We start from the raw sequence: 27,315 nt of genomic DNA, 5'->3' as shown, positions 1-27,315 counted from the left end.
TGAGGTACATTCACGTACATCGTCTGGCCGAAGGTAAATTTATCAGCTTCTTTGACAAGGCTTGCAGTGGCCGCTACTGCCCTTAGGCATGGAGGCCATCCTTTTGCTACTGAGTCCAATTGTTTTGACAAATAAGCTACTGGACGGTTCCAACTTCCTAATCTCTGGGTCAGGACTGCCGCTGCAATCCCATTCTGTTCATGTACATACAGCTGAAAGGGTTTTTCTGAATTAGGCAGTCCAAGGGCTGGGGCCTCCATAAGTCGTTGTTTGATAACTAAAAAGGCTTGTTGCTGCTCAGGTCCCCATACGAATGGGTCCTTTTCTGCACCTCGAGTGCTTTCATGTAAGGGCTTGGCCAGACTGCTGAAATCAGGTATCCATAGTCTACAAAACCCTGCTGTTCCCAGGAATCCTCTGAGTTGTTTCCTTGTGGTAGGTTCCTTGATAAGGCAAATAGCTTCTTTCCTCTCTGGTCTCAATGCTCGTTGTTGGTGTGAGATGTCAAAGCCCAAATATTTGACCTTTTCTAAACATAACTGTGCCTTTTTCTGGGAAACTCGATAGCCAGCTTGCCAGAGCAAGTGGAGCAGTTCCTCTGTACCTTCTTTACAGGTATCAAAATCCTTTGCTGCTAGTATAAGGTCATCTACATATTGCAGAACCACCTTTTCTCCAGGTATTGAGGGGTAACTTGTTAGATCCTTCGCCAAGGCAGTGCCAAATAAAGTTGGGGAATTTTTGAATCCCTGGGGCAATCTTGTCCAGGTTAGCTGGCCTTTTGTTCCTGTCAAAGGGTCTTCCCACTGGAAGGCAAATATAGGTTGGCTCTGTGGTGCCAGCCGGCAACAGAAGAATGCATCTTTCAAGTCCAATACAGTAAAAAATGTTGCTTCTGGTGGGATCAAACTCAGCAAGGTGTATGGGTTTGGTACATTTGGGTGCAAGGTCTCGATAGCCTGGTTTACGAGCCTCAAGTCCTGCACTGGCCTGTATTCATCTGTCCCAGGTTTTCGAACAGGCAAAAGGGGTGTGTTCCATTCTGATTGGCAGGGTTTAAGCAAACCATATTTTAATAGGCGGTCCAAATGTTTCTGGATGCCCTCTGCTGCTCGCCGGGGTAAAGGATATTGCTTTACAGATACAGGGGTAGCCATAGGTTTTAAGGTTACTACAATTGGAGCTATATTCTTGGCCATTCCTGGTGGGCTATTTTCGGCCCATACTCCTGGTGGCACCTGTAGGGTTCGGAGGAGCTTGTTTAACTCTGTTTCCAATGTGGGTTGGACTTGCAGGGCTGACATTAGGCGCCATGATTGTTCCTTAGGTACTGAGAGGGAAATTATTCCTGCTGCCTTTGATGGCAGTTTCATTTCTGGACCTCGAGGAGTGAAGGTGATTTGGGCCTGCAATTTGGACAGCATATCTCTACCTAAGAGAGGTATTGGACACTCAGGTATATACAAAAACTGATGGGTTAAACGATGTCCCCCAATCTGGCATTCCAAAGGTTGGAGGAAAGACCTCTTAGCTGACTGACCAGTGGCACTTTTAATGACTACACTTTTGGATGCCTTTTTCTGCAATAGTTCTGGGAGTACTGAGTATTCAGCCCCAGTATCAATCATAAAGTCTATTAAATGGCTTCCTAATTGAATCGTGACCGTGGGCTCCTGGAAGCCTAACTTTATGGAGTCCGGTCGTTCCTAGTCTTGGGTAAAATCCTCCTCTGCCAGTCCAATGAAATTGTCTCTACTCTGTCCTTGTCCAGGTCTCTGATATCTTCCATTTCGGATCATTCCCCGTCCCCGTCCCTGGTTTCTTGGGCCAGAACCTGGGCCTGGGCCTGGGCGTACTTCTTCCAACCTCAGGGGTTCAGGACACTCCCGCTTCCAATGACCCTCCTTCTTGCAATTCGCACATTGATTCCTTCCCAGTGGTGGATTCCTTCCCCGTCCTCTTCCTCCATTTAAGGGGCGGTAGTCTTGCTTCACTGCTGTGGCCAGCATTACCATCTTTTCCTTCTGCCACTTCTTCTTCTCTTGCTTCTCAGCCTCATCCCTATTCCGATAAACTCGGCGTGCAATGGCCATAATTTGGCTCATCAGCATCCCTTCCCATCCTTCTGATTTCTGAATTTTCTTACGAATGTCAGAAGCGCACTGGGCCACAAATGTAGCAGTAATCATTCTGCTGTTTTCAGGGGCTTCAGGGTCAAAAGGAGTCCATATACGATAGGCTTCCTGCAGCCTCTCTAAAAAGTCTCCTGGACTCTCATTTGATTTCTGTTCTACTTCTGAGACTTTAGACATATTAGTGGGCTTCTGGCATGCCCTGCGGATACCTTGCACAAGCGTCTGGCGGTAGGTGGTAAGCCTGGCCAGATGAATTGCATTGTTTGGATCCCAATTAGGATCTTCCAAGGGAAAGTTGTCTTGGAGATGACGGTCAATATTAAAAACATTTCCCACTCTGGCCTGCTCACGCAAATATATCTGTGCCTTTTCAATTATGTCTCTCCTTTCCTCAGTGGTGAACAGAGTATTCAGGAGCTGGCGGCAATCTGTCCAAGTAGGACTATGAGTATTTATTATTGAAGTCACCAAGTCCATCATAGCCTGAGGTTTTTCTGCAAAAGATGGGGTGTGTGTTTTCCAATTCATCAGATCCGTAGTTGTGAATGGAATGTACTGGAGGGTCGAAGTTCGAGGTGGCCGTGGTCCGGGTTGCCCGTTAACCAGCACAGGCTCCTCAAGTGCATCAAATACTCTTCTGAGAGGGGCTAGTACGTGATCTTTCTCTTCGCTTTGCTCTAGGGGCCTCAAATCATAGGGGATGGTATTTGTCCCAAGGCGTTCTTTTAGCAGCCTTATACGCCTGGCTGTATTGCTTGCTGACCGATTAAGGTCTCCCTGTAACTTCTGTAATAATTCTCTAGGACTTGGATGTACAGGAGTTTGGGGTAAGCAATCAGTTATTCCACTAAAAGAGACTGTAGATGGAGTTCTACTGGGACTCACAGGTGGAATAACCACTTCTGCTTGGGCTTTATTATAGGCCTCCAATGCCTCCTGAAGATATTTATCATAATCTATCAAGGAATCAAGTTCTGTGACTCCAGCCCCATTATTCATTCCACTTTCTTGCCTTGGGGTTACAACTGGTGGAGTGTTTGGATTAGGCTCCCTTCGATGTGGAGCATAGGGTGGAGGTGGAAGCAGCTCTTCCTCTGGTCCCTCAAAAATGGGTTTGAGTTTATTTGGCAAGATTCCTTTCCTAGCTTCGGCTTTTACAGCCAATAATTTGCATCGTTGGACTTTGCATTCCCTTATCCATGGAGGATTTTTATTTAATGTGCTCAGCCAAGAATCTATATATGAAAATTGTTCTGGGCACCCTCCAGTTTCTTTGGCGATGTTAGACCAAAGTTTGCTTACTAAATTTATATCAAAGGTTCCTTGAGATGGCCATTCAGTATTTTGCTTCGGCCACTCTAATTCACATAACGTTCTCAGGCGCTCTGGCGTCATTTTGACTCCATATGCCCCTGAGAAGGCTTTCTTAAAATTATTTAACATGCATTCAAGAGGTGTATTTCCCCCCTTTGAACCCCCAACTCCCATTGTATGGCCCTGTGAAGTATCCACTCAGTCACTCACACACACGCTTCGTGGGTTTCCTTGCCTGGTGAAGTCGCCTTACCAGGAACCGAAGTACTGCCCACTCCACACTCAGGTCAGCTACAGATTGCTCTGTACTTTCTCACACATACAATGCGCTAGATACTTCACCACACGCTACCTCCCATTCTTCCCTTTTCCCCCACCAGACCACCATCTGATATACCCAACCACCTAGCGTACTCAGTTCCCACTTACTGAGACGCAGAAGTTTGATCAAGACTTCTCTTCCTCCCAATTAATTGGAGGGCCAAAAATCCCTTTGTGCACTTACCCTTGGTTGGTTCCGTTTCCCCCCGGTCCGTCGCCGCCAGTGAGCAGGGTATCAGACAGATGAGACTTCTGCGTTCCCCTGGAAAAAAACTTTCCAGTGCGCGCTGGGTAGGCAGTGAGTGGTCCTCTCTCTTGTACCCTGCCCAGTAGGGCGAAGGGGCTGCGTTCCAGCAGACCACTTATCCGAGTCGCAGGCACCATAAAATGTAGCACCCTGCTTGTGGTTAACGCTTAGCTGGAATGAAATATTCAACGCAGCAATAGAGAAATTAAAATAATTATTTATTTGTCAGACAAATAAATGAGAGGCACAGTGGTATATGGTTACCAAGCTCTGGCCTGCTCCTGCCATTATGGCCAGCACTTATATTCCCTTAATCCAGCCCCCTTTGCTCCTCCTGTGGCTGCCTCTGTCCAATCAGCCTGGTTGAAATTCCTATTGGCTGATTGCTAGAACCAATCACAAAAAGATACACCCATATCCTCCTGTCCTTATATGGAACACAAAGAGCTATATATTGTTACATCTATAAATGACAAATAAGTAGTAATATATCTTACATGTGTCTCAACAAGGCATCTTAATTACCAGCTCACCTCTTGCCCTCCTTGCCCTATTGCCTTCTAAAACAAATGGTTAATCTTAAATTTTTATCTTAAACATATGTCAAGGATCTTGAGTTTCACATCAACATTGAAAGATCTCCTTCATTTGAAGGTTTCTAAACAAATGTCTGACAACTAATATATCAGGACTGCTCAGGACGGCGTCTCTTGTCTAGCAAGGGGGGCAAGACTGGTGGCTGACTTAATTTCAAAATACAACTCTTAGAACTATATGAAATCTAGCATTTCTTAAATCCTTTGCATAATTACATTTAAGACAATATATTTAATACATAACATAGGTAGCCTTTTAAAAGGAATAAGGCCTTTGTAAAGTAAAAAGGAACTCAGTAAAAAAACAGCTTCAAAAGAAGCCTCTCCAGTTTACAACCCCTCCTTCAGCCAGCTGCTTTTCCCATTAGAAAAAAAGACTTGCCAGCTAGATGCTTCCCCATTTGGTCTTGGCCTTTTAACCTTAGAAAGAAGATCTGGCTCATTTTACTGGGAGGCACATTGGCATTATTTTACTATTTACTCATTCCTAATTATATTTATTTCTGCCTTTTTTTATCTTCTGTAACATGTAGGGTCAGTGTCCTCATTCAGTCTGTAATTTCAGCTTTTACGACTTTGAGAATTGTTTTCTGCTATCAATCAAAGGGGCCCTTGTCTAGGAGGATAAACATTACCAAGGTTGTAAACTGCTGGTCTTCTGCCTGGCTTGAAACTTTTGAAAATCTGAGCTCTCTCTTTAATATACAAGTCCTGATCAAACATTAATAAAATGCAGTCTTATGCCTGATGCCTCACAATCACTATCTTCAAATGAGCCTCCTGCCTGCTAAACTGCTTCCTTTTTGGTTTATATAGATTGGGCAAGAGGTGGAGGCTGTGAGACTACAAGAGGAAATCTCTTTTATCCTCGCTGTCTTATCCTGCCTGCCTCCCTCATAGATTTTAAACTGGCCTTTGGGGCATTGCAACCTGCCCTTTACATTTTCTGCCATTCCTCTAATAGAAAATTAAACAGATTGTCTAGTTAGTGTTACACTTGTGGAAGGAAAAGCACTTTTTCACAATGCATCCAATACATCCAAAAGAGCAAAACCCAAGGACCAAGGCACTGAAGGGTTATTTATTTTTAATATACTGTAGAATACTACATTACGCTAATAGGCTTAAATTCCCAAACTGTTCTGGAATATGTTTGGTGCACTCAGATCTGTCCCCATCCGAAATCTGTATCATTCCAAACTTTCAGAATGTATACTGACATCCATTTTAGATTTCAGGTGTCCCAGTTTTATGAGGGATGTGATGGGGAGCAGATTCTGAATGATTCATTGTTGCGGAAGCCTCCGCATATGCACAGCAAGGCCTCTGCTGTGATGATGAAGTAAGCTGCAAACAGTCTTGAATAACAAAACGAAAACAACATTATCTGCTCTATTTTCAATGAAACAAATAGATCAACAGATAAAAGAGGAAGAACAGAAGATGACGTTACTTTGTAGCTTGATTCATCTGACCATTCATCCATCTAGGATAAAGCCATCCTGACAGGCAGTTCTGCAGGAGCATATACAACGAGACATGCACCTACGCAACAGCCACTCACCAAGACCTATGACCAGAACTATGCAATGAGTTCGGGGGGGGCACCTAGGCATACTTATAACAGCTTTTTGGATTCTATGCTACAAGTTCAAACATCCATGCAAAAATGCAGAATCGACCTATTGTTCCATTGGAACTACCTCTGAATATTAGCAAAGTAGATACATATTTAAGCAAAATGTATTCAGCATTGGAATTCCAGGCACTCACAGTATTGTACAGTTCTTCCAATCGGGTTATGGTAAGAAAACGGTGCAGATTCACTCCATGTTCTATTAGCAACTTCACAAATTCTACCCGATCCATCACCAGAGCATCAAGCATTGCTTGTTCCAGGGACCCAACCTTCAAACAAGTGCAGAAAATGTAAAGAAAGGGGGAGAAATAATTGTTTTCTTCATAACTTTTGCAATTTCTCGGAGTTATTTGCATTTCAATGCTGGTGAGTAAACTCCAATATTCTCCTTAAACACAATAAGACAAATAAGTACAGATAGCACAACTGTAAATGTTTGTCCATAATGTGTGGAAAATAAATGGGAAAACTACCTTCCAGTGCTGTCCATAAATCAATATATGCTTCTTAGCAATGTCCAGTCTGTTCCAGGCCAGTGCCAGATTTAGCTGATCTGGAGCAGACATATTTGTTCCTACAAAAAGGAAATTATTCTTTTAGATTTTATACAAAATGTTTTTCCTCTTCTACTTCAAAAGTAATTCTTATGCATTGCTATGACTTTGAAGAAAGAGGCAGAAATTATTATATGAATGTACCTTTTAAGAGTGCAGTCAGGATTGCCAAATCAATGTCCTGATGCTCATCTGACTCGGCATCAAATATGGTTATCTGTCAAAATAACAAAACATTTTACTGAGAGAAGAGAGAAAACCACCAGACAATTCAGGACTATTGCACATGGTGGGCAAAGGATAGGCAGTAAACTGTGACCTGCAATCATTTTTCTAAACATGATTAATTTAGTGGAACAGCTTCTGAACCCAAGTCAAAATTCAATGGCACTCTAGAGAATGAGATTAATGAAAAGAATTTCATGAATTTATCATACTTACAGAATCCCTGTGTTCCATGCACTCCATTAACATTTTAAATAAGTGGTGGGACTGTTTCTGCCCCAAACTGAAGGTGTTCTGAATCATTAATAATATCTCTTCCTTAAGCTGAGGGCTCAAATTCCTGAGAAAGAAACGTATGTACAAAAGATAATTATTATTTCACCAATAGATACTTATTGTCTGTTACTGTACTACTGTAAATATTTTTCAACAAATTTGTAACACAAAAAGCTTCCCCCATCTCTTTATTTGTACCGCTTGTCCCCTGCACAAGGGCAGCCAATGTATGTGCCCTTCATATGTTATTGGACTACAACTCCCATCAGCACCAACCTGTTGGACAATGGTCAGGGATTATGGGAGCTGGAGTCCACCAAAATATGGAGGGCATCACTGAGTCTACCCTTGCACTATATAGTGACTGAAACATCACCCCTAAACAACTGAAGTCAAGGCATGTCCACAAAAAGAATAAAGGGTTCAATTTAGAATGGTTACTTTACACATACTTAGTTGGTTATAGGCATTCCACCTAAGTAACAGTCAATCAGCACTGTACAACCGTGATTGGCAACTAGTTTGGCTGATGACCAAATTACGCATGTTGCCTCTGTCCCACTTACTGTTGTTGACATATGCATAGTTTGTGGAGGAAGAAGAGTTTAAAAGGACCCATAGGATGAACCCAAGGCAATGATGGGTCAACTAGTGGTTGATCTGGATGATGGGCTGCCAGATTTCCACTGTAAAAGCACCAAAAGAATAAAAAAAGGTAAAGGTAAAGGACCCCTGACAGTTAAGTCCAGTTGCAGACGACTCTGGGGTTGCGGCACTCATCTCGCTTTACAGGCCGAGGGAGCCGGCGTTTGTCCGCAGACAGTTTTTCCATGTCATGTGGCCAGCATGACTAAGACATTTCTGGCGAAACCAGAGCAGCGCACGGAAATGCAATTTACCTTCCCGCTGGAGCAGTACCTATTTATCTACTTGCACTTTGACGTGCTTTCGAACTGCTAGGTTGGCAGGAGCTGGGACTGAGCAATGGGAGCTCACCCCGTTGCGGGGATTCAAACCGCTGACCTTCTGATCGGCAAGCCCAAGAGGCTCAGTGGTTTAGAATAATGGCTTATAGATAGTACTGTCAAACGTTAATATGAGCAGTACAATTTCAACAGTGAAAATGTCCCATCTAGGTTAAGAGAAACATTTCTGAATGGTAAGAAATATGCTGAAGTTGGTGAAACTGGGCTGGAAGTATTAGACAGTTAAATCTTGAAAAATAGGGCTATTCAGAATATGTAGCCTACAACACTTGTAGAGCATCAGAATCATAGTTTGACCACCATCCCAGTTTCACTATCAATTGCACCACTTCAGCTACTTCTCTAGAACCAGCCTGTGAGGACACAAAAAAGAAAACGGTGGTGACCAGAAGCTTCATCATTTGCCAAGTACATATTCCCAGTACTCCCCATCAGTCAATAAATAAAATAAGAAAGTGACTAGCTAGCAGTACAGGAAGCAAATTGGGTAGGTATGATAAAGAGATAACAGGTGTTATCCAGTGAGTTTTACTCAGAGAAGACCGATTGAAATTAATTAACATGACTAAGTTAGGGCCATTAATTTAAATGGGTCTAGCCTGAGTAAAATTTAGTAGAATACTATGCTACAGCAGATGAAAGGACCAGCAGAAGCACCAGAAAGGTCCTGGGAAAAGGCCTAGAAAAAGGCTGAGCAATTCTTCTTTCCTTTCTCCAGAGTGAGAAGTTGAGATGCTCACCTGACACTCAACGAGGTTCAGAGACAATCTTATTAAACCATGTTTTTTCGTTTTTTAAAAAACACCAAGATTTCTTAGCTATAGCCTTGTTTGATTAAAGGCATCTTTAAAGTGGCAGGTGCAAGTAAATGCTGCAAGCCGCAAGTACTCACGTCATGTCTGCTGTGTGCTTATGGGTGAAAGCGAGAAGGTCGGCCGCTCGCCCAGTTCCCTCATAAACTACTACAGGGACAGCCGGCTTGTCCCTCACATATTCCCACACAGTCAGGATCTCATTTGGACCACCTTCCACCAGCAGCCCAACTAGGGGCACTCCTTGTCCCATTCCTATTTCAAACCACATCGAAAATGTTAACAGGGCAGAGATCCACAGTGCATATAATAACCCACTTTTGTACCCATCAAGATTTTTAAAAATCACAAGACAAAAAGTAGGGCTATTGCTGGTTTTGTTTTTTAATAGTCAATGAAATAATGTTTTACTCCATTATTAATTTCACTGATTAAATTTGTATGAACATGCATGTGAGTAAAACATTAATAATTCTGAAGCAAAAAGCATTATTAGTTTTTCCTTTTTAGCAGGAGAACTTAGAAGATGGAAGTGTGACAAAGAAGAAATGATATATTCTAAAAGCTACAGGTGGCTGGAACTAAGTATTAAAACTGCAGTATTATTTTTTTAATAAAAATGTACTACTCAATGAATCGGGACATAAGAAAATCTAGCAAAACAATTGCTAATTGATTAAGCCTTATTTTTTAACTTTAATTTTAATTGGCAACATTCACATATCACAATACACCATGGTCAATGGTCACAGCAAATCATACTGAATGACAGTGCAAAAAGCTTCCACTGTGCTCCTCCCTAAAGATTTGTAAAAGAGATTTAAGATACAGTGGTACCTCGCAAGACGAATGCCTCGCAAGACGGAAAACCCGCTAGACGAAAGGGTTTTCCGTTTTTGAGCTGCTTCGCAAGACGATTTTCCCTATGGGCTTGCTTTGCAAGACGAAAACGTCTTGCAAGTGTTCCAATTTTTTCTGCTCCCCCCCCCTTTTTCTAAGCCGCTAATAGCCTTTTAGCTGCTAATCCGCTAATCCATTAATAGCCGCTAAGCCTTTAATAGCCGCTAAGCCTTTAATAGTCTCTAAACCGCTAATAGTGCTAATCCGCTAAGCCGCTAATAGGAACGAAGAGACTCGAGGAACGGATTAATTTCGTCTTGCGAGGCACCACTGTATGTTCCAAGCACCAATTTCCTGTAGGGAAAACATGACATGCTGCTATCCATGAGAAGGTACTTCTCTTCTCTTAGTGCAAAGCCAGCTATCAGTGGTGCCTCAGATAAGAAGCTTCTTACAAAGTGAACCCAGAACAAGGAGAACTTACTAGAGTGTATTTTCTGGAGTGACAGGTATTTTTCTAGATTCCTCCTGAGTTTCATCTCATTGCCATATTTGCCCACGGTGCCATCATCAGCCAGTATGAAATGGGAATGCATGCTGTTCAGGGTGCTCAGCTTGCTGAGAGGGTTGCTCAGGGTCTGATACAGGCACACTACCTGAGGAGAATCCAGGTAAAAGCAAAACAAAACAGCCCCACCAAAATACTATAGCATTCTCATTTGGGAAGAGGGCGGGACATCTGCCTGATTTAGACATTTTTATTGCCTAATAGAGAAATAATTTGCTTTATTTCACAAGAAGTCATGGCATCAGCTCTTGGTATATTTGCATAGTATTCTCTAATAATCCTTGTACTCATAGATATTCTATAAGGCAGAAGACCTGAGGTCCTTAGTCACTGCTATTTTAAAAACAACATTCTTTTACACAGTACTTTTTTCTGGGGGTACGCACACCCCTAAACATTTTGTGAATCTAAGTTTGGCCTCACTGAGGTGGAGTATTTCAATATGAGTAGGAAAATGAGAGTACCCCTAAATATTTTTTTTTAGAAAAAGAGCACTGCTTTTACATCAGCACCAATCCAGTCTCCAAATAGCAGAATTATAGTACCCTTCCTGAAGTACAACAGGGTTATGGGTGGTATTTAACTACCTTTTGCTCAGAGTAGACTCACTGGAATTAATAAGAATGATTAAGTTAGGTCAATTAATTTCAATGGGTCTACAATGAGTAAAAGTGGGTCAGTCTAGATGAAATGGGAGGAGGAATATAGGTTGGCATTTTGATGCTTATGTCATCATATAGATACTGTGAAAAAATTGCTTAGATTTCCACAATAAACACCCATCTTGGAAGCACCTTAGATATGAGGTAATCCATACAATAGTTTCTATCCCATTGCCACTAATATCCATATATATCAGCATTGCATAAATTACATACTTGCATCTGATGGCAAGTTCCACAAGAATAATTGCATAAAGCACCCTTTTTGCTGGAGATGCAAGTTTGTACACGCGAAAGAGCTCTTCCCTACAGGCAAACCCCTACTATGCAGGCTTTGGGAATGAGGAAAAGAGTGCACTTAAAACAAGAAAACCAAGAGCATTCATTAACTCACATCTTTTCCAATGAGGTCCCTCTGGTTCTCAATGATACCCCAAGGGGGGATTCCAACAGCCAAGATCTTTCTTAAGTACTGAGAGGCATGGAGTTTCAAGGCATCTCCCACATGCTTAGACACACCTAGAAATATTATCACCATCATCATTAATATTACAAAACATTTGGCCTCTTGCCCTCACAGCATACAATTCTTTGTGCATTGCCTTGTGATCTACTTAGATGAAAGGCGGTCTAGACATGAAATTGTCATGGATTCTACTCAGTATTGATCCAGAGCAGAACTCCAGTGTATAGTTAGCAGGTTAAAAACTTAAACACGTTGTGGGATTCCCAAACAATAGACCAGAGGCAATTGTATTTCATCCAGCAGAGCTTTACTGCTACTGAAGGCAAATGAGCATAATGGTCACAAATTGACACCGTCCATAAGAAGTCCAGTTGCAGCAGACTTAAACTTACAATAACTTATAATAAGACCAAAACTTAACAGCATATACAAAACACCACACCAGAAGAAAAGACAGAAAGAGAGTAAAACCCGGGCTCCTTCTGGCCTTACTCTTATAGTCAGCATGACCTTGTCAGAAGAGGTAACAAAACCAGTTTAAGCCAGCTGTACTCAGCTTCTCTGAAGGAATAACCCAATCAGGAACTTTCTGCTTGTTTCTTTGCAACAGAGAAGCTTCCAGAACCCTCTTGAATTAATTAGAATAGGAAAGATCTCTAAACCAGTGTTTCCCAACCCGTGTTCCGCGGCACACTAGTGTGCCGTGGAACGTTGCCTTGTGTTCCGTGGGAGGGAGGCAGGCGAATCGGGCGGTGAGAGGCGCGGCAGCGGCGGCGAGCACACGCGGGGCGGCGAGCGAGCGAGCTCCCACATCCCATCGCCGCTCGCTACTGGGCCTGCACTTCCGGGCCTGCCCCAGGAGGTGGGGTTGCGGGCATCACGCCCTTCCCCACGTGAGCGGGGAATCCCATCCGCCCCCACGTGAGCGGGGAATCCCATCTCAGCCCCCGCGAGAGCAGGGGAATCCCATCCGGCCACGCCTCCTGGCCAGCCAATCGGCTGGCTGGAGGGGGCGTGGCTTGCCCTATTTAGGGCCGGAGCGGAGGGGGCTCGCCCTCTCTTCTCCGGCTAGCCCCATCGCCGCTCGCTACTGGGCCTGCGCATGCTCGGCGAGCACACGCGGGGCGGCGAGCGAGCGAATCCCATCCGCCCCCACATGAGCGGGGAATCCCATCTCAGCCCCCGCGAGAGCAGGGGAATCCCATCCGGCCACGCCTCCTGGCCAGCCAATCAGCTGGCTGGAGGGGGCGTGGCTTGCCCTATTTAGGGCCGGAGCGGATGTGCCGCGAGATTTTTTTCATGAAACAAGTGTGCCTTTGCCCAAAAAAGGTTGGGAAACACTGCTCTAAACAACAGATCAATACTTTCTGTACCAAGAAATGCAAACTGACAGAAATAAGTAAGAAATGTACATCACATCCAAACTGCAAAAAGGAAATACCGGTAGATCATAGCCTAAGAACATGGTGGAGTTACATACAACTACAGTACCATGGAAAAATGTTGCATTTGTGGGACTTCTCCACAAAATTGTGAACTGTATTTCTTGAATAACACAATATTTTTCAACCACATAGTTATTACATCCACACTATACACTTACACTATTAACAGTCATGGCTTCCCCCTAATAATTTTGTGAACTGTAGTTTGTTAAGGGTGCTGAGAGTTATTATTATATCGTGATTATTTATTAAATTTATTAAATTTATTAAATTTATTAAATTTATATAGTAAGATCACAGGTTGTCAGGAGACCCCCTCAGAAAGCAAAATTCCCAGAAACCATAACAAACTACACAGATCCAAATATTCCCTATGACCAAGGCACAGAAGGGTCAAACTGCACACAGGCAGCTCTAAGAAGCTAACCAGCCACAAACTGCCTGTCATCTAAGAAACCAAAGCTATGAGAGGAGGCCTAACTCAGTGGTAGAGCATATGCTCTGCATACAAAGGATCCAGGCATAATTCTTGGCATCTTCATGCAGAATGGGGGGAAATCCTACCTGAAATCCTCAATAATCTAGACAATTCTAAGGCCCGACTCAGTATAAGGCAATTTTCTGTGTTTCTATGTTCCTCAGAGAGAACATTACATTTCAAAAGAGTTTACTGTACCAGTGTTGATGCCTTCTGTTAGTATCCATGCTCCTGTGGTCTCAGCAGCTTTGACCAAGCCTTTGCTCAAAAGCTGCTTAAGTTTAGATGGAAGTTTGAAGTTCTGGATGCCACCATGAACAGAAATGACCAGTTTGGGCAATTCCATCTGCCATTCTTTCACCATGAGTTGCAACAACTGGTCCACCTTGGTATCATAAGAAGTTCTAATATACTGAAAAAATACACTGTAGTTGTTAGAATTACGCAGAGAGAAAAGGTAGCATATATTTTATAGGGAGAAGATATCATCTTAGTCCTAACCACTTCAATTTGCTGAAAGCTCTAATAGTTTAAACATTTCCAGCTTTTTAAATTGGCCTGTTTTCAAAATCATCACAGTGAAACACATACACACAAACCTAACAGGTTAGCATAATGTTCCTTTCAAACAGAGGAACAGAAATCCATTGATTATGGTGAGGAATTAAAGTACACTATCACTTAATATATAGCTGAGTAACTCATGTGTGTTTATCTTTTTGTCTCATCATTCAGAGGTGAATATGTTCACTCCTTTAATTTCAAAAGTATTATGCCAGAGATGATGGAAGTTGTCAGAAGCACTCTATTATATGGGATGGTGGTACTTGATCTTTTAGACACATGCATGATATCTCTTGATATTGTAGTCATCAAATTATGAGATGGCATGGAACAAACTCATACCAACTTATACTGGATTTTTATCTAACACCAGCAGTTTTATGTTTAGCACTATTGCTTGTTTTTATGCTAACTAACTGAGAAAGTTATTTTATTGCAGCTCTGTTTCAAAGTGTGTACGCACCTTGGCATGGTAAGTGTGATCACTGTCTTGAAAATTAATAGTACCAAATGCATCCGTTGGACTTGTCTTTGTGTCCCTTTGGACACACCATTCCCTGTTCTCTGCTTCTTGTGCAGACCGACAGATGGGCCAGCAGCAATCAATCCCAGGATGGTCACCAATTAGCCGTCCACAACAACACCTTTTAAAAAAGACCAAAAAAACCTCATAACATTGGCATAAATTAATTAAATGCATTTCTGAACTACTACATATAAACAGTGACTAGCTCACATTAATGCATTGTACTAGAATGCTGTAAGACATTTCTCAAGTTTTACAGAAATGCTGAACGACCCAAACACCTTGCACTGTACGAATATCTTCTTAAAATTATAAGCAAATTGCAGGTTAAGGCTCTTGTTAACATCTTAAATTATCAATCCAGAGATTTCTAACTGGAAAACTCAGATTGAATGGAAGGATAAGACAGAGAAAATATGGCAATTTTTCAAATATATATGCATAGAATAGCATAATCTGGATGCCTGCAGCTTTTCACAGCTGTTTTGTTATGAAGGACAGGTGAACAATATAACTAGATGTGAATAATATATCCTCCTGTTATTTTTAAGTGTTTATAGCAGGTGTGAGGATATTCCATTGGAATCAGGACCTCTGGAGGAGGAGTTTCAGGTCGGTGTCTCTCCCAATTTGACCAGAAGATACTGGGGATTAAACCTGGGACATTCTAAATGCACACCTGATGCTCTAGCACTAAGCTATGGTTTGCAACATACAGCCTCCACCTGGAAGCACCAATGTTTTATCCCTCCACACCAAACTTTCTCTAATATGCAGGCATAGCTCCCTGCTTGCACTCTCTTTTTGTTTCTTTGTCTTCCCATATCCAACAGGAGGCACCAGCTGTGCATGGAAGTCTCTGGATGCCACATCTAGTTTATTGACCGCAGCAGGATTTCTAGTACCGTAAATCCTCCAGCAGCTGACTGAAATGCAGTCAGCCATTTATATTAGTAGGGGACACATCCTTGGTTAGGAATATTTCACACCCATTCTTTATTTTAAAAAATACAGTCCCAAATCGTATGAGGTCTTACCGAATTAAGTTCTGGCACACTTGGCATCTTGCGGGACATCTGAAAAAGAAGTTAAAAACAGCAGTATGTTGTATAGTTACATTTGTAAAAAAAAAAAGTTAGGCTTAAAAAAGGCAGACCATTCATCTGAAGCGTTTCATTGCACCACTGTCACAAAAAACCTGACTAACACTTTTTACACAATGTCTCACCTGGACAACATTGTCACTTACTAAAAGGTTCAAATGCAAAAATGTAATGGCTCAAGAACAACTTCAAGGTTAGTAAAAAAACAAACAAACAGAGCCACTGTTTCTAACTTTGACTTCCTAAATATGCATGCTACACTGATTTAAATAATTAATAATCAATACTACATCTATCCCTGTCAAAATCACCTGTATTGTATATTTCAAAGCAGTCAAATAATTGACTGGGTGAAACTGGGTAAGGTGTAAAGGGAGAGGAAGTTGGCCAGGTGTGTGGGAAGGAGGGGTGGCAAAGGCATTGCTAGGCGGGGGCGGGGGGGCGGTGAGCAGACTGGGCAGGGGTCGCAGCCCCTCTCTGGGTGGTTCTTATGATACTCATGGGTTGTGGGTTCCACGCTGGAAATATGTTGCCTGCAGTGCCGTGTATAAATGTTTGAAGCCACATGAGGCCAACAGCTAACTGCAGCTGAGCAGGACTGGCTCTGTCAGAGAGGGTTCCATGATGGAAGAAAGGTAGGATAAACATGTCAGAAAACAAATAAATGATACTGTACAAAGTATGACTGCCATTTTAAGGGAAACATGATATAGAGCCTCAAATTCATAATGAAAATATGGCTGAAGTTAACTAGATTATGGTCATATTTGTAGCAGCTAGAAGGGCCTATATTTATTCAAGGAAAACCAACATTGTTAAAGAGTGAATTAGAAGTTTTTAATTGTATTTTTATCTTCTTGTTGTTTGTACAATTCAACCAAAACAAAGCAAAACAAAGTACCTGTGATGATCTTTGGAACTTGGCACGATTTTTGCACACTCTCTTTTACAGAAGACACCTTCAATCCAAGTTTTCTGGGACTGAAAAGAAATATTAAACCTCAAACAGATACTTTGGGAGGCAAAAATAATTATCTGCAATAACTAGTACCGCACATAGGAGATACCTATGTGTAGCTATTAGCACATGTTGTAGGACTGAACACAGCTGGCATTAATATTGTGCATGAGATCAGTTTGCACAATTATTTCCTTCCTTATCTCAGAACATTGCAGATTAATCTGTGCTGACCTAAACTCTAGCGTTTAGAATTCACTCACACTAACCCATGCCTAGAGATAGGAAGAAAGCTCACAGCAGATGAATTGAGTGAGATAAGGAAGAAATGCTGAACTGACAGAACTCATCTCCACTTGCTTGACACAATATTAATACCTGGCAGCTATTTTACATTTGTACAATGAACAGATGGTGCTGGCTATCACTTAATAGTGGTCATGTGTTTTATTTAAAAGATTAAAAACCTTTGGTTCCAATTTAGTAATGACAATCACGGAGAGAAACTTATCAGAGAAATTCTACTCTATCAACAGGTGGAATTCTTGAAAATGAATGAAAGTTCAATATTACCCTCTGCCTACTATGGGGAATAACTTTATAATCCAGATAGCTTTAAAAAATCATTTAAAAATTCAAGGAACCCCTGACACACACCTTTGAGCCATGCCCCACCTGTAGGGCTGCTAGGTCACCTGAAAGCTCCATAGGACCCACTGAAATATTGCCGAGTGTCTGAAAAGTGAGGCAAATGACACAAATATGCAGATAGTTCCATACAATTGGACTGGGGAAGGGCCACAGTGCAGTGGGTTCAGTCCCCAGCATCTCCAGGAAGGCCTGGGAGAGAAGTCTGTCCAGTGGCGTAGCGTGGGGGTGCAGGGGGGGGCGGCCGCACCGGGCGCAACATCTGGGGGTTAGGGTTAGGGGGCGTAAATCCACGGGTTAGGGGGCGCAAATTACTTGCCTTGCCCCGGGTGCTGACAACCCACGCTACGCCACTGAGTCTGTCTGAAGCCCAGCCAGTGAAGAGCGAAGTGGACCAGGGGCTCCTATATTCCATTCTTCACCAAACCATGACAGGCATTTGTTTATTTCAGAAAATTTATAGACTGGTTGGTTGTAGAAAACCTCAACACAGTTTACAAAGGAATAAAACTGCAAGTTTATTAGTTTTTTAAAAACATTCAGAAAAAGTATAAGCTAGCAATAAACTAAAAACACATCAGCATTCTAAATATCAGTTTGTAAGTTTATTGTTCTAGCCAAAGGCCATGACAGACTTGCATTGGCAACAGTAAGGTAAAAGGGACACAGGTGGTGCTGTGGACTAAACCACTGAGCCACTTGGGCTTGCTGATCAGAAGGTCAGTGGTTCGAATCCCCACAACAGGATGAGCTCCCGTTGCTCTGTCCCAGCTCCTGCCAACCTAGCAGTTCGAAAGCTAGGTTAGATAAACAGGTACCACTGCAGTGGAAAGGTAAACTGTGTTTCTGTGCGCTCTGGTTTCTGTCATGATCCTGTGTGTGCTAGTAGCAGTTTAGTCATGCTGGCCACATGAGCTGGAAAGCTGTCTGTGGACAAACGCTGGCTCCTTCGGCCTGAAAGCGAGATGAGCACCACAACCCCATAGTTGCCTCTGACTGGACTTAACTGTCCAGGGGTCCTTTACCTTTACCTTTACCCTTAGGCAATAGTGTTAATAAAAGACTTTGCCAGGTTCTTGAGCATTGAAATATTTTCCCTTGTGCATCTCTGACAACTCAAATTCTAATATTATTTTGCCTTTTAAAAATCCAATTTGCCAACATCCATGATGTAAGAGAGAGAAATTACCAGAGACACCAACCCAAATCCAGCTTGGTTTCAGATTAAGCCCGCAAAACACCGCAGCAATTTATAGCAAATTTATCTAACTCCTTCTTCCTGAATTTTTTGCATCCAGTGCATAGAGGGCACAGTATGTGCTGAACACTTCCAAGAGATTTGTTTACAACAAAAGCCAAACTAATCTAAATAAAAATAGGCCAACTTTCAGGTTTTATGGTCTTGGTTCATGATCTAGATGCTTAGATTTGCCTACTGCACTTCAACTCTGTTTCAGGGAAACCGGCAGAGTGTGAGTGGAAGCTCAGGGTGAGAAGGGGACAAGAGGTTCAGAGAAGTCTTGAATTATTTCAACAAATATTTTATAAGCGGTTTTGTAAACCCCATGTATTTAGACAACTCATGAACTACTTAGTAAAAATCAGTCAAGGGATGTGGAAAGCCTTGGCTGCGTGCCTGATCTGGGTGTAAGTTATGCTCACACGCAACAGCAAAGTACTCCCCCCCCGCCCCACTTATAACACTGCTGTGCCCGATATCAAGACTTGAATTAGTCTGATTGCCATAGGCCTGTCTCTATAAGCATTACCCTGCAATCCAGAAAAAAACCACTGCACTTTATCATATGCCTGATGCACTTCTTGATGGTGTGGATGACCAATGAAGGTTGCATTAGCATTATTTACATTTACATCCCATCTTTCTTCCAAGGAGCTGAAGATGGTGTACAGTGGTACCTCAGGTTAAGTACTTAATTCGTTCCGGAGGTCCGTACTTAACCTGAAACTGTTCTTAACCTGAAGCACCACTTTAGCTAATGGGGTCTCCTGCTGCTGCCACGCTGCTGGAGCCCGATTTCTGTTGTTATCCTGAAGCAAAGTTCTTAACCTGAAGCACTATTTCTGGGTTAGCGGAGTCTGTAACCTGAAGCGTATGTAACCCGAGGTACCACTGTACTTAATCTCCTCCTCCCCATTTTACCCTCACAACAACCCTGTGATGTAGACTAGACTGAAAGTGAGCAACTGGCCCAAGGTCTCTCAATGAGCTTCATGGGTGAGGGGGGATTTGAACCCCAATGGCCCACGTCCTAGTCCAACACTCTAACCACTATGCCACACTGGCTCTCCTGCAAATACTACATGAAACAACCAGAAAACTATCGTTAAAAGGTCAGGGATGGAGGATCTGTGGCCCTCCAAGTGTTGGGTTCCAACTGCCATCAGCCCCAGCCAGCATGCCCAATGGTCAGTGATGATGAGAGTTTGGGCCAACAGTATACGGCAAGATGGAAGCAGTAAGGCCTCTGAATAACAGTTACTGGAAACCACTGTGGGGAGACACCTCTTTTGCTCAAGTCCTGCTGCTGGCTTCCCACAGGCATCTGGTTGGCCACTGTGAGAATAGGATGGTTCGGCAGACTCTCTGTACGTTCTTATGGACAGCCACAAGCTCCTGGTCCCTAAAAGTGCTTCTGTTTGGGATTCTAGCCAGTCTGTCAGAGGAGCCCTGTGGTGCTTCTCTGGCCAACTGAGATGGCAAAAGGGGAAGCAGAAGGCATTTTTCTTCCTTGCTGCTAGTTTATACCTGCTGTGCCCTTTTGGGCTACAGGATTCAGGTTTGAGGCCATCTCCTAGTCCCAAACCTAAGCAGCAGGAGGGCTGGCTCTGTACCCCCTACTTTGGTTGGTGATTAGCAAATACAGTGATACCTCTAGTTACGAACTTAATTCGTTCTGGAGGTCCGTTCTTAATCTCAAACTGTTCTTAAGTAGAGGTGTGCTTTCACTAATGGGGCCTCTTGCTGCTGCTGTGCCGCCGGCACATGATTTCCGTTCTCATCCTGGGGCAAAGTTCTCAACTTAACTCTTCCAGGTTAGCGGAGCTTGTAACCAGAGGCGTTTGTAACCTGAGGCATTTGTAACTCGAGGTACCACTGTGTAAGGAACTTAGTAAATCCCAAAGTGATTTGCAAAACGAATAATAAAAAGACATAACATATAAAATTAGGGGTCCATTAAAACACTGCAAAACACATCTGCCACAGTGTTCCTAGGCACACCATATGGCCCAGCCCTCACCATCCAACATAAAGTGCTGAGCAAGGGAGATATACCATATTTTTCACTCTATAAGATACACTTTTCCCCTCCTAAAAAGTAAGGGGAAATGTGTGTGAGTCTTATGGAGCGAATGCACGCAGGAGGCTCTGCTCAGCGCTCCCTTTAAAGAGCTGCACACACGCTACATGCGCTCGTTAAAGGGAGCGCGGCTCTTGGGGGAGCCTTAGCCACGTGCAGCCTCTCCCAGGCAACAGGAGCCTTCATCCCGCTGCCAGGGAGAGGCTGCGTGCGGCTATCCCATAAGCCAGGACACAAGCGGGATCGCTGCGCTGCTAGTCCAACCCCCTGCAATGCAGAAATCTCATCTAGATCATACTTGACAGATGGCCACCCAACCTCTGCTTTAAAAGCTCCAAAGAAGGATTCCATTACCATCGGGGTCCCTTCCAGCTCTGCAATTACATAATTCGTTATATACAGGTTGAGTGCAGGTGTTGCTACTGCTTCACTCCAACAGGTGTCTCAAATTCACTGCTCCACACCAGATTTCTAGGGAAGCCATCAGGAAGATCAGATTTCTGTCTGAGAGCTCCACCACTCTCCGTGCCTGTCTACACCTGCAGCTTCTTCACAAACAGCTTGGTGACATCATGCACCACAAGATGGGGGGAAACTGAGGTAGATGAACACGCCCTTTCTTTAGTGATGCAAAGGCTCACCAGCCAAGTGCATCAGATCTTCCCAACAGTAGGAAATCTGCCCCATTAAACTTGCCCAACCGCTTTGACCCACAAGCAGAGTTGTAAATGGGTGGCGGGAGATCCTTGAGACCAACTCTCATCTCATTACATTATTAAAATTAGACAGGTATGAATTATTAAGCCCTGCAGAAAACACCACAGAATGAATCACAAAATGCTGCCAGCAGTCTGACAGTCTAAATAAATTACTGACACATGAGGAAAAAGGAAGAATAGAGTAAGGCACTCAGACACTATGTTAAGTGAGGCACTCAGACACACTAAGACACTATGTTAAAATCTCAGTGAATTGGAGAAGTCCTGGAAGAAAACCCAACGAATATGGGTTCCACTGGAACTCTGCGCGTGCATTTCTGTTTCACTCTGAACAAAGATCACAGCTCAAGTGCGTGTGATCAGAGGCAGCTCAAGCAAACTATAAATTAAACTTAGTCTTTTGCGGGGGGAACTCTAGTGCTTCACACCAGGGGAATTTCTCCATGGAAACCAAATGTTAGCCCAATTAATCCCAGAAATCTCTGCCATATCTAGTGCAAGTTCACATTTTCATCTAGTTTTCATTTATTTTAGGATTTCTTAACCTGCCTTTCACCACTAAGTCTCATGGAAGATTACTACAAAACAATGATGCAACTTGAAAGCAAGTAAACCCAATACCTAACATACCAAAAATACAGCGTAGGTCATCTCAGCTGTCAAAGGCCAGGGTACAGAAGTGTGTGTTCAGCATATTACAAAGGCAGTACTACAATGAAGACACCATAGACACCTCTGTGGCGAGAGAATTTGGGAGGTGACACGGAACAGCTTTTCCTGGAACACAACCACCCAAATTTCCAAATAGTAATTAAGATGCATCCTCCTGCAAGCACCTACTCCTGGTAATTGGATTGTCTGAATATCCTGAGAAAGTGTTGACATCTTTTACAAGTAAGAAAAAAATTGTACCCAATGACTCTCTGGTGGAAGAATTATATTGTGTCATGGCATGACAAAGGGCACAAGTAATGTCCTCTTTACCAATCTTTTACAGTCTGACAGAGAGATGCATAGCAGGAAATTAATGTCTTGCAAATGGGCACGTTAGTCTGTTCAGGTTTTTTGGAAACTTCCAAAAGACTGCGCCATGTCACTTTCTTCTAAGCTTGCTCCATGGGTATCTGTGGCAGAAGAAATCCTTTTTGCTCAGCTAGACATCCTACCTTTGTTTCCCTTTGTTCTCTTTGTCACATCCTTTGTTGTAAGACGCACAACCCCGCATCTACCAAAAGAAAAGCTTTTGCTATTTTTTGAACCATATGCTAAGGTTTCCAAGGAATCCAGAGTGGAGTCAGATGTGGCCAAGCTAAGCCTGAGCCCATTGGGGGAGAATCTTAGACTGAACAAAAGCGCCCCCCCCCCCACTAGACATGTCTATGAATTCCAAGGAAAACACATATGGGAACAGAAATCAATCCAGCAAATATTATTATTCACTCCTGTGAACAATACTTAAGCACTCACAGTCCCCCACAACCTATTCTCTCTCTCTCTCTCTCTCTCTCTCTCTCTCTCTCTCTCTCTCTGTGTGTGTGTGTGTGTGTGTTGAAATGAATGGAGCAGAACATAATCATGACGTAAGATACATAATTTCACAACAGACAATGAGATCGATAACATAGTTTATGGCGGAAGATGAACTATTGCAGAACACAACCAGTACTGCCTACAATAAACAGAGACTGAAAATAATACTGTCCTACCACATTCTCTCTCTCTCTCTCTCTCTCTCTAACAACCTTATCCTTTCCCAGCCACTCCAGACCCATCTGGAGAATGCAGTCTTGGATCCTTCAACCCCCGTGAAAATCCCCCAAATCGCTTTTCTTTGCTCCTCCTTCCACGAGGCAGGTAACTACCGTGCAGTTAAGGTTTTCACATCTCTTTACCTTTCTTATTTTATTAATCTCGCTCACCTGTAACCCTTGTGAGATTTGGATCACAGGCATTTTCATGTGATCTTTCCCCTTGCCAGTTCATTTAGTCTTTCCAAACGTTTCTAAATGCCCCATATTCTGTAAAAGGCACATCTCTGAAGTAATAGTTCTGTGAGCCTCTGTGTTAGACACAGGTTTGTGTGTTATATAGACAAGAGCATATCTGATAAAACACAAGGTGCTTCCTAAAGAGTGGTTGAGACTGCGTCACATGAAAATCTGGTGGCTTTCTTCATGTGGCCAGGAAGGGGACAGAGATGCAAGCCACCACCTACAGTCTGAAGTTGCCTAGTTCAGACATAGGCGTATCACTTCATATACAGGATCTGATCTTCAGCCCTCAGGAACCACCAACGCAGAAGGGAAATAAAATATGTGCCACAAGCAGACCAGTCATGTGCACCAAACCCTGGTGTGCTCTTTGTTTTGCCCTAACATGATCCCTAGACCAGTGTTTCCCAACCTTTTTTGGGCAAAGGCACACTTGTTTGATGAAAAAAATCTCGCAGCACACCACCATTACAGCCCCGTGACGTCAGCGCGCAGCGTCACGCCGGGAGGGACGCACGAAAGTGAAAGTTTTCAATTTTTTCCCCTCCCCCTTGCCGGGGAACCTCCAAGCTTTGGGGGGGGGGAGGCAGCAAAGCGAGGGACTGAGGGACCCTAACCCTAACCCTCACCGATCACCCAGGAAAGCATGCGAACGAGGAGCCCCCGTGTCCTGCTCCCGGCAGCGGACGGCACAAAGCGAGGAGGCCTGGACAAGGCAGCACGCTCCCCGCTCTCGCTGCATCGGGGCTTTTCTCCTCCAGGCCGCTTTCGAAGTCCCCTTCTCCGCTCCCAAGAGCCGGAGCCGCTGCTTCCAGGCCCTGTCCGAGCCCCGACTTGTGGCCTCACTTCGAGGAGCGCCTGTTGCTGGGGACGGGGCTGCATCCCCCTCAGCCGCCGCCTCGCTTCCTTCCAGGAGACCCGACGGCTCCCCCTCTCCCGCTCGCCCTCCTGCGCCCGCAGCAGACCGAGACCTCCCCGCCCCTGCCCGGCTCGCCCCTACCTGGGCGCCTCCAAGCCCGGCCGGCTCCGCGTCGCGCTCCACGCCGGGCAGCTGCAGCGGGGGCGCGTGGCGGCCCAGCTGAGCGCGCCCCGGAGCCGCCGCGCCGTCGCTCGCGAGTCCCTCCGAGAGCCCTCGGGACTGACTCTGGAGTCGCGAGGCGGCGCGTCGCCCAGGGAAGGGGCGGCTTCCCACAAGTCCTCCGGGAAGCAAACGCCCTCGCCCGCCTCCCTCCAGGCAACATCTCGCGGCACACCAGGCAACATCTCACGGCACACTTGTGTGCCGCGGAACACCAGTTGGGAAACACTGCCCTAGACTGATTGTCTGGGCTTTCCATCTTACACCATACTTGTTTTAGCAATTGACATAAAGCTGAACCTAGACCGGAAGTTAAATCTTTTTGATGAAGTACACTAATTAAACACCAATAAGCAAGGGATAGCATGTATTTTAGACAGCTCTGGAATTAATTTTACTAAATTGAAGTCTGTACAAGTGTGGACATAAATAGGCATTGTTCAGAAATTGACTGCCGAACGGGGGGGGGGGGGGGGAAACAAGGTTACAGTACAAATACAAGCATTAGTACTGTATTCCAAGAGCATTATTATTCCAATACCATTATATGCCAAGCTTTCTTTAAAAAAACAAAAAACCCTAGGGTGAAAATAGTAGCCAGTGAGCTGGCTATTAAGGCAGTCAGCAGAGCCATAGCTAGGCGATCTTGTGTCCCTGGCAGAACCATCCATATTCAGCCCCCTGGCCACAGACAAATGAGCTCTCCTTTCTCCTTCTCCTCCAACCCCACCCCCCACCCATTCAATTCACCCTCTATTTAAAACCATTTCTTATGAGGCAATAATAGATATTTATACTTATGTACACTGCCTGCACCCCTGGTGGGGGCCCACCTCACCACCCCTAGCTACAGCCCTGGCAGTCGGACCTGGTTTTCTTTCTTCCAGAAAAAATGTTATTAATGTCCCCAACAAGCAATTTAATTTTTTTGCACATATAAATTAGTTAACCTTGCCATGAAGCACAGTATGTTCTCAGACAACTAATGTTGGTGTTATTTGCATATTGTTTTACTTGGGGAGTGAGCCCTGTAGGAATTTCTGCTGAGGATCTTGGCCCAGCCTAGCTGCCTGTTTGCCCCACTCTGCAGGAGATGGTTGGGCATCAAGGGGCACCGCAAAGGCTCCCTGCTCCCACTCCCTCCTCTTCCTTACACAAAGGGACACAGCACCAGGAATGCTCAACTCAGTTAGTTGCTTTTATTAGGCATTGTATGTTACAGCGTGGTCAGAATAACCCAGTTCATGCCCGTGATCCCATTCAAGAGCACTCTGGCAAACAGCCCTTACTTTATTTATCTACTTTATTTGTTTATTTAGTAAGATTTATACACCGCTTGATTATAAAAATTCTCAAAGTAGTTTAAAAAAGAAAAAAGGGGGGATTATAACCCTACTTTAAAACATACAAAAGTTACAATACTAAATCAGATAAGGTAAAGGTAAAGGTACCCCGACCGTTAGGTCCAGTTGCGGACGTCTCTGGGGTTGCGGTGCTCGTCTTACTTTATTGGCCGAGGGAGCCAGTGTACAGCTTCTGGGTCATGTGGCCAGCATGACTAAGCCGCTTCTGGCGAACCAGAGCAGAGCACGGAAACAACGTTTACCTTCCCGCCGGAGCGGTACCTATTTATCTACTTGCACTTGATGTGCTTTCGAACTGCTAGGTTGGCAGGAGCAGGGACCGAGCAACGGGAGCTTACCCCGTCGCGAGGATTCGAACTGCCGACCTTCTGATCGGCAAGTCTTAGGCTCTGTGGTTTAACCCACAGCGCCACCCGCGTCCCAAAATACTGCCTTACTTTCTTCCTATAGATTTCCACATTCTACTTTTGCAACCCATAATATGGAAGTAATGCTAGTAAATGGACAATACTACTTAAGGAAGCTTATCCTACACTTCATGGGGTAACCTCCCCCCTTCTGCCAGCCCCTTCCCTCAATCAAACATAGGATAACAATTTTTATTATGCTCATCAAAATAAACCTAGAGAACCCGTGATTCCACATGAACATTAGATGAGGCTGAAAGTTCATGAGGACATGGAAGATGCAGATCCCAAACTGAAGTCTGCCAGTTGTCTTTCATATTATATTACAATGTTTACTTACTTTAAAACAAAAGCAAAGCCTGTCACTGCAGTGTACATCATTGATGACCAGCATAACAGGGTAAGACAATGGGTGCAAGAGCACCACCCACCAAGATACAACCTAGAGCCTACAACAAGAAGGCCATGCAAAGCCATCCTTCTCAATCTATTTCCCTCTGCCCTGGAGTGACAGCTCCCAGCCGCAGAGAATGTTCTGCAGTAGAAGTCAAGGCAGAGTGGCATGAAATCTGTTCACATTTAACAGGTGAATTAAGGCCTTAAATACAATTCTGCAATAAAAAGCTCTAATTATCTCACTAAACTGCACATTAAAGTGTTATGTGTTTATGATCCCAGTGAAAGTTCACTTTACATATAATTGGTATGCAGTGCACAACTTCTACAGGGCCAACCTAAACTGACAGTGTATACTTAATGTGAAGCATTGTTTCAGGGAGCGAATCAGTTCTAAAGCAATTAAAAAGACAGAAGGTGAGGCTTTCAGGGGGCACCTTAGGACAAGTCACTGATACAGTGTTGGCCAGGTGCCAGAATTAGTATCATGTTTTACCGTGTGACATTGTACTGACATAACAACTGATATGTGCATTTCCACTCTACCCTTACATGATTATACGCTGGCACAGCAAATCTTGCAGACTAATTCTAAGCAAAGTAAGGATTTCAAATTGGGTCTCAGGAGGCACTGAAATTTTTTTCTACTCCCAAACAAGGTGTGCAAGCAAGTAGAC

At 43.8% G+C, this 27,315-nt stretch overlaps 1 protein-coding gene across 1 annotated transcript in view; it reads right to left on the bottom strand.

Annotated features, from left to right (window-relative positions):
• The window catches only part of TRPM6 (transient receptor potential cation channel subfamily M member 6), an 84,010-nt gene extending 60,600 nt beyond the window's left edge, over positions 1 to 23,410 (bottom strand). The window contains exons 1-12 of the mRNA XM_082241456.1: positions 23,322 to 23,410; positions 16,659 to 16,738; positions 15,692 to 15,730; positions 14,592 to 14,772; positions 13,763 to 13,976; positions 11,570 to 11,694; positions 10,430 to 10,601; positions 9,186 to 9,360; positions 7,248 to 7,371; positions 6,951 to 7,023; positions 6,726 to 6,826; positions 6,387 to 6,521 (exon numbers count right to left, since the gene is read on the bottom strand). Coding sequence (XP_082097582.1) covers positions 6,387 to 6,521; positions 6,726 to 6,826; positions 6,951 to 7,023; positions 7,248 to 7,371; positions 9,186 to 9,360; positions 10,430 to 10,601; positions 11,570 to 11,694; positions 13,763 to 13,976; positions 14,592 to 14,772; positions 15,692 to 15,730; positions 16,659 to 16,738; positions 23,322 to 23,360 — 1,458 coding nt within the window. The 5' untranslated portion in view covers positions 23,361 to 23,410. The remainder of the gene's footprint in view (positions 1 to 6,386; positions 6,522 to 6,725; positions 6,827 to 6,950; positions 7,024 to 7,247; positions 7,372 to 9,185; positions 9,361 to 10,429; positions 10,602 to 11,569; positions 11,695 to 13,762; positions 13,977 to 14,591; positions 14,773 to 15,691; positions 15,731 to 16,658; positions 16,739 to 23,321) is intronic.
• Positions 23,411 to 27,315: the final 3,905 nt, after the last annotated feature.

The sequence above is a fragment of the Podarcis vaucheri genome, assembly GCF_965113315.1.
Source record: "Podarcis vaucheri genome assembly, chromosome: 11".
Taxonomy (NCBI): Eukaryota; Metazoa; Chordata; class Lepidosauria; order Squamata; family Lacertidae; genus Podarcis; species Podarcis vaucheri.
Note: the sequence above shows the minus strand (reverse complement) of the source record. Positions and strands in the feature narration are given on the sequence as shown.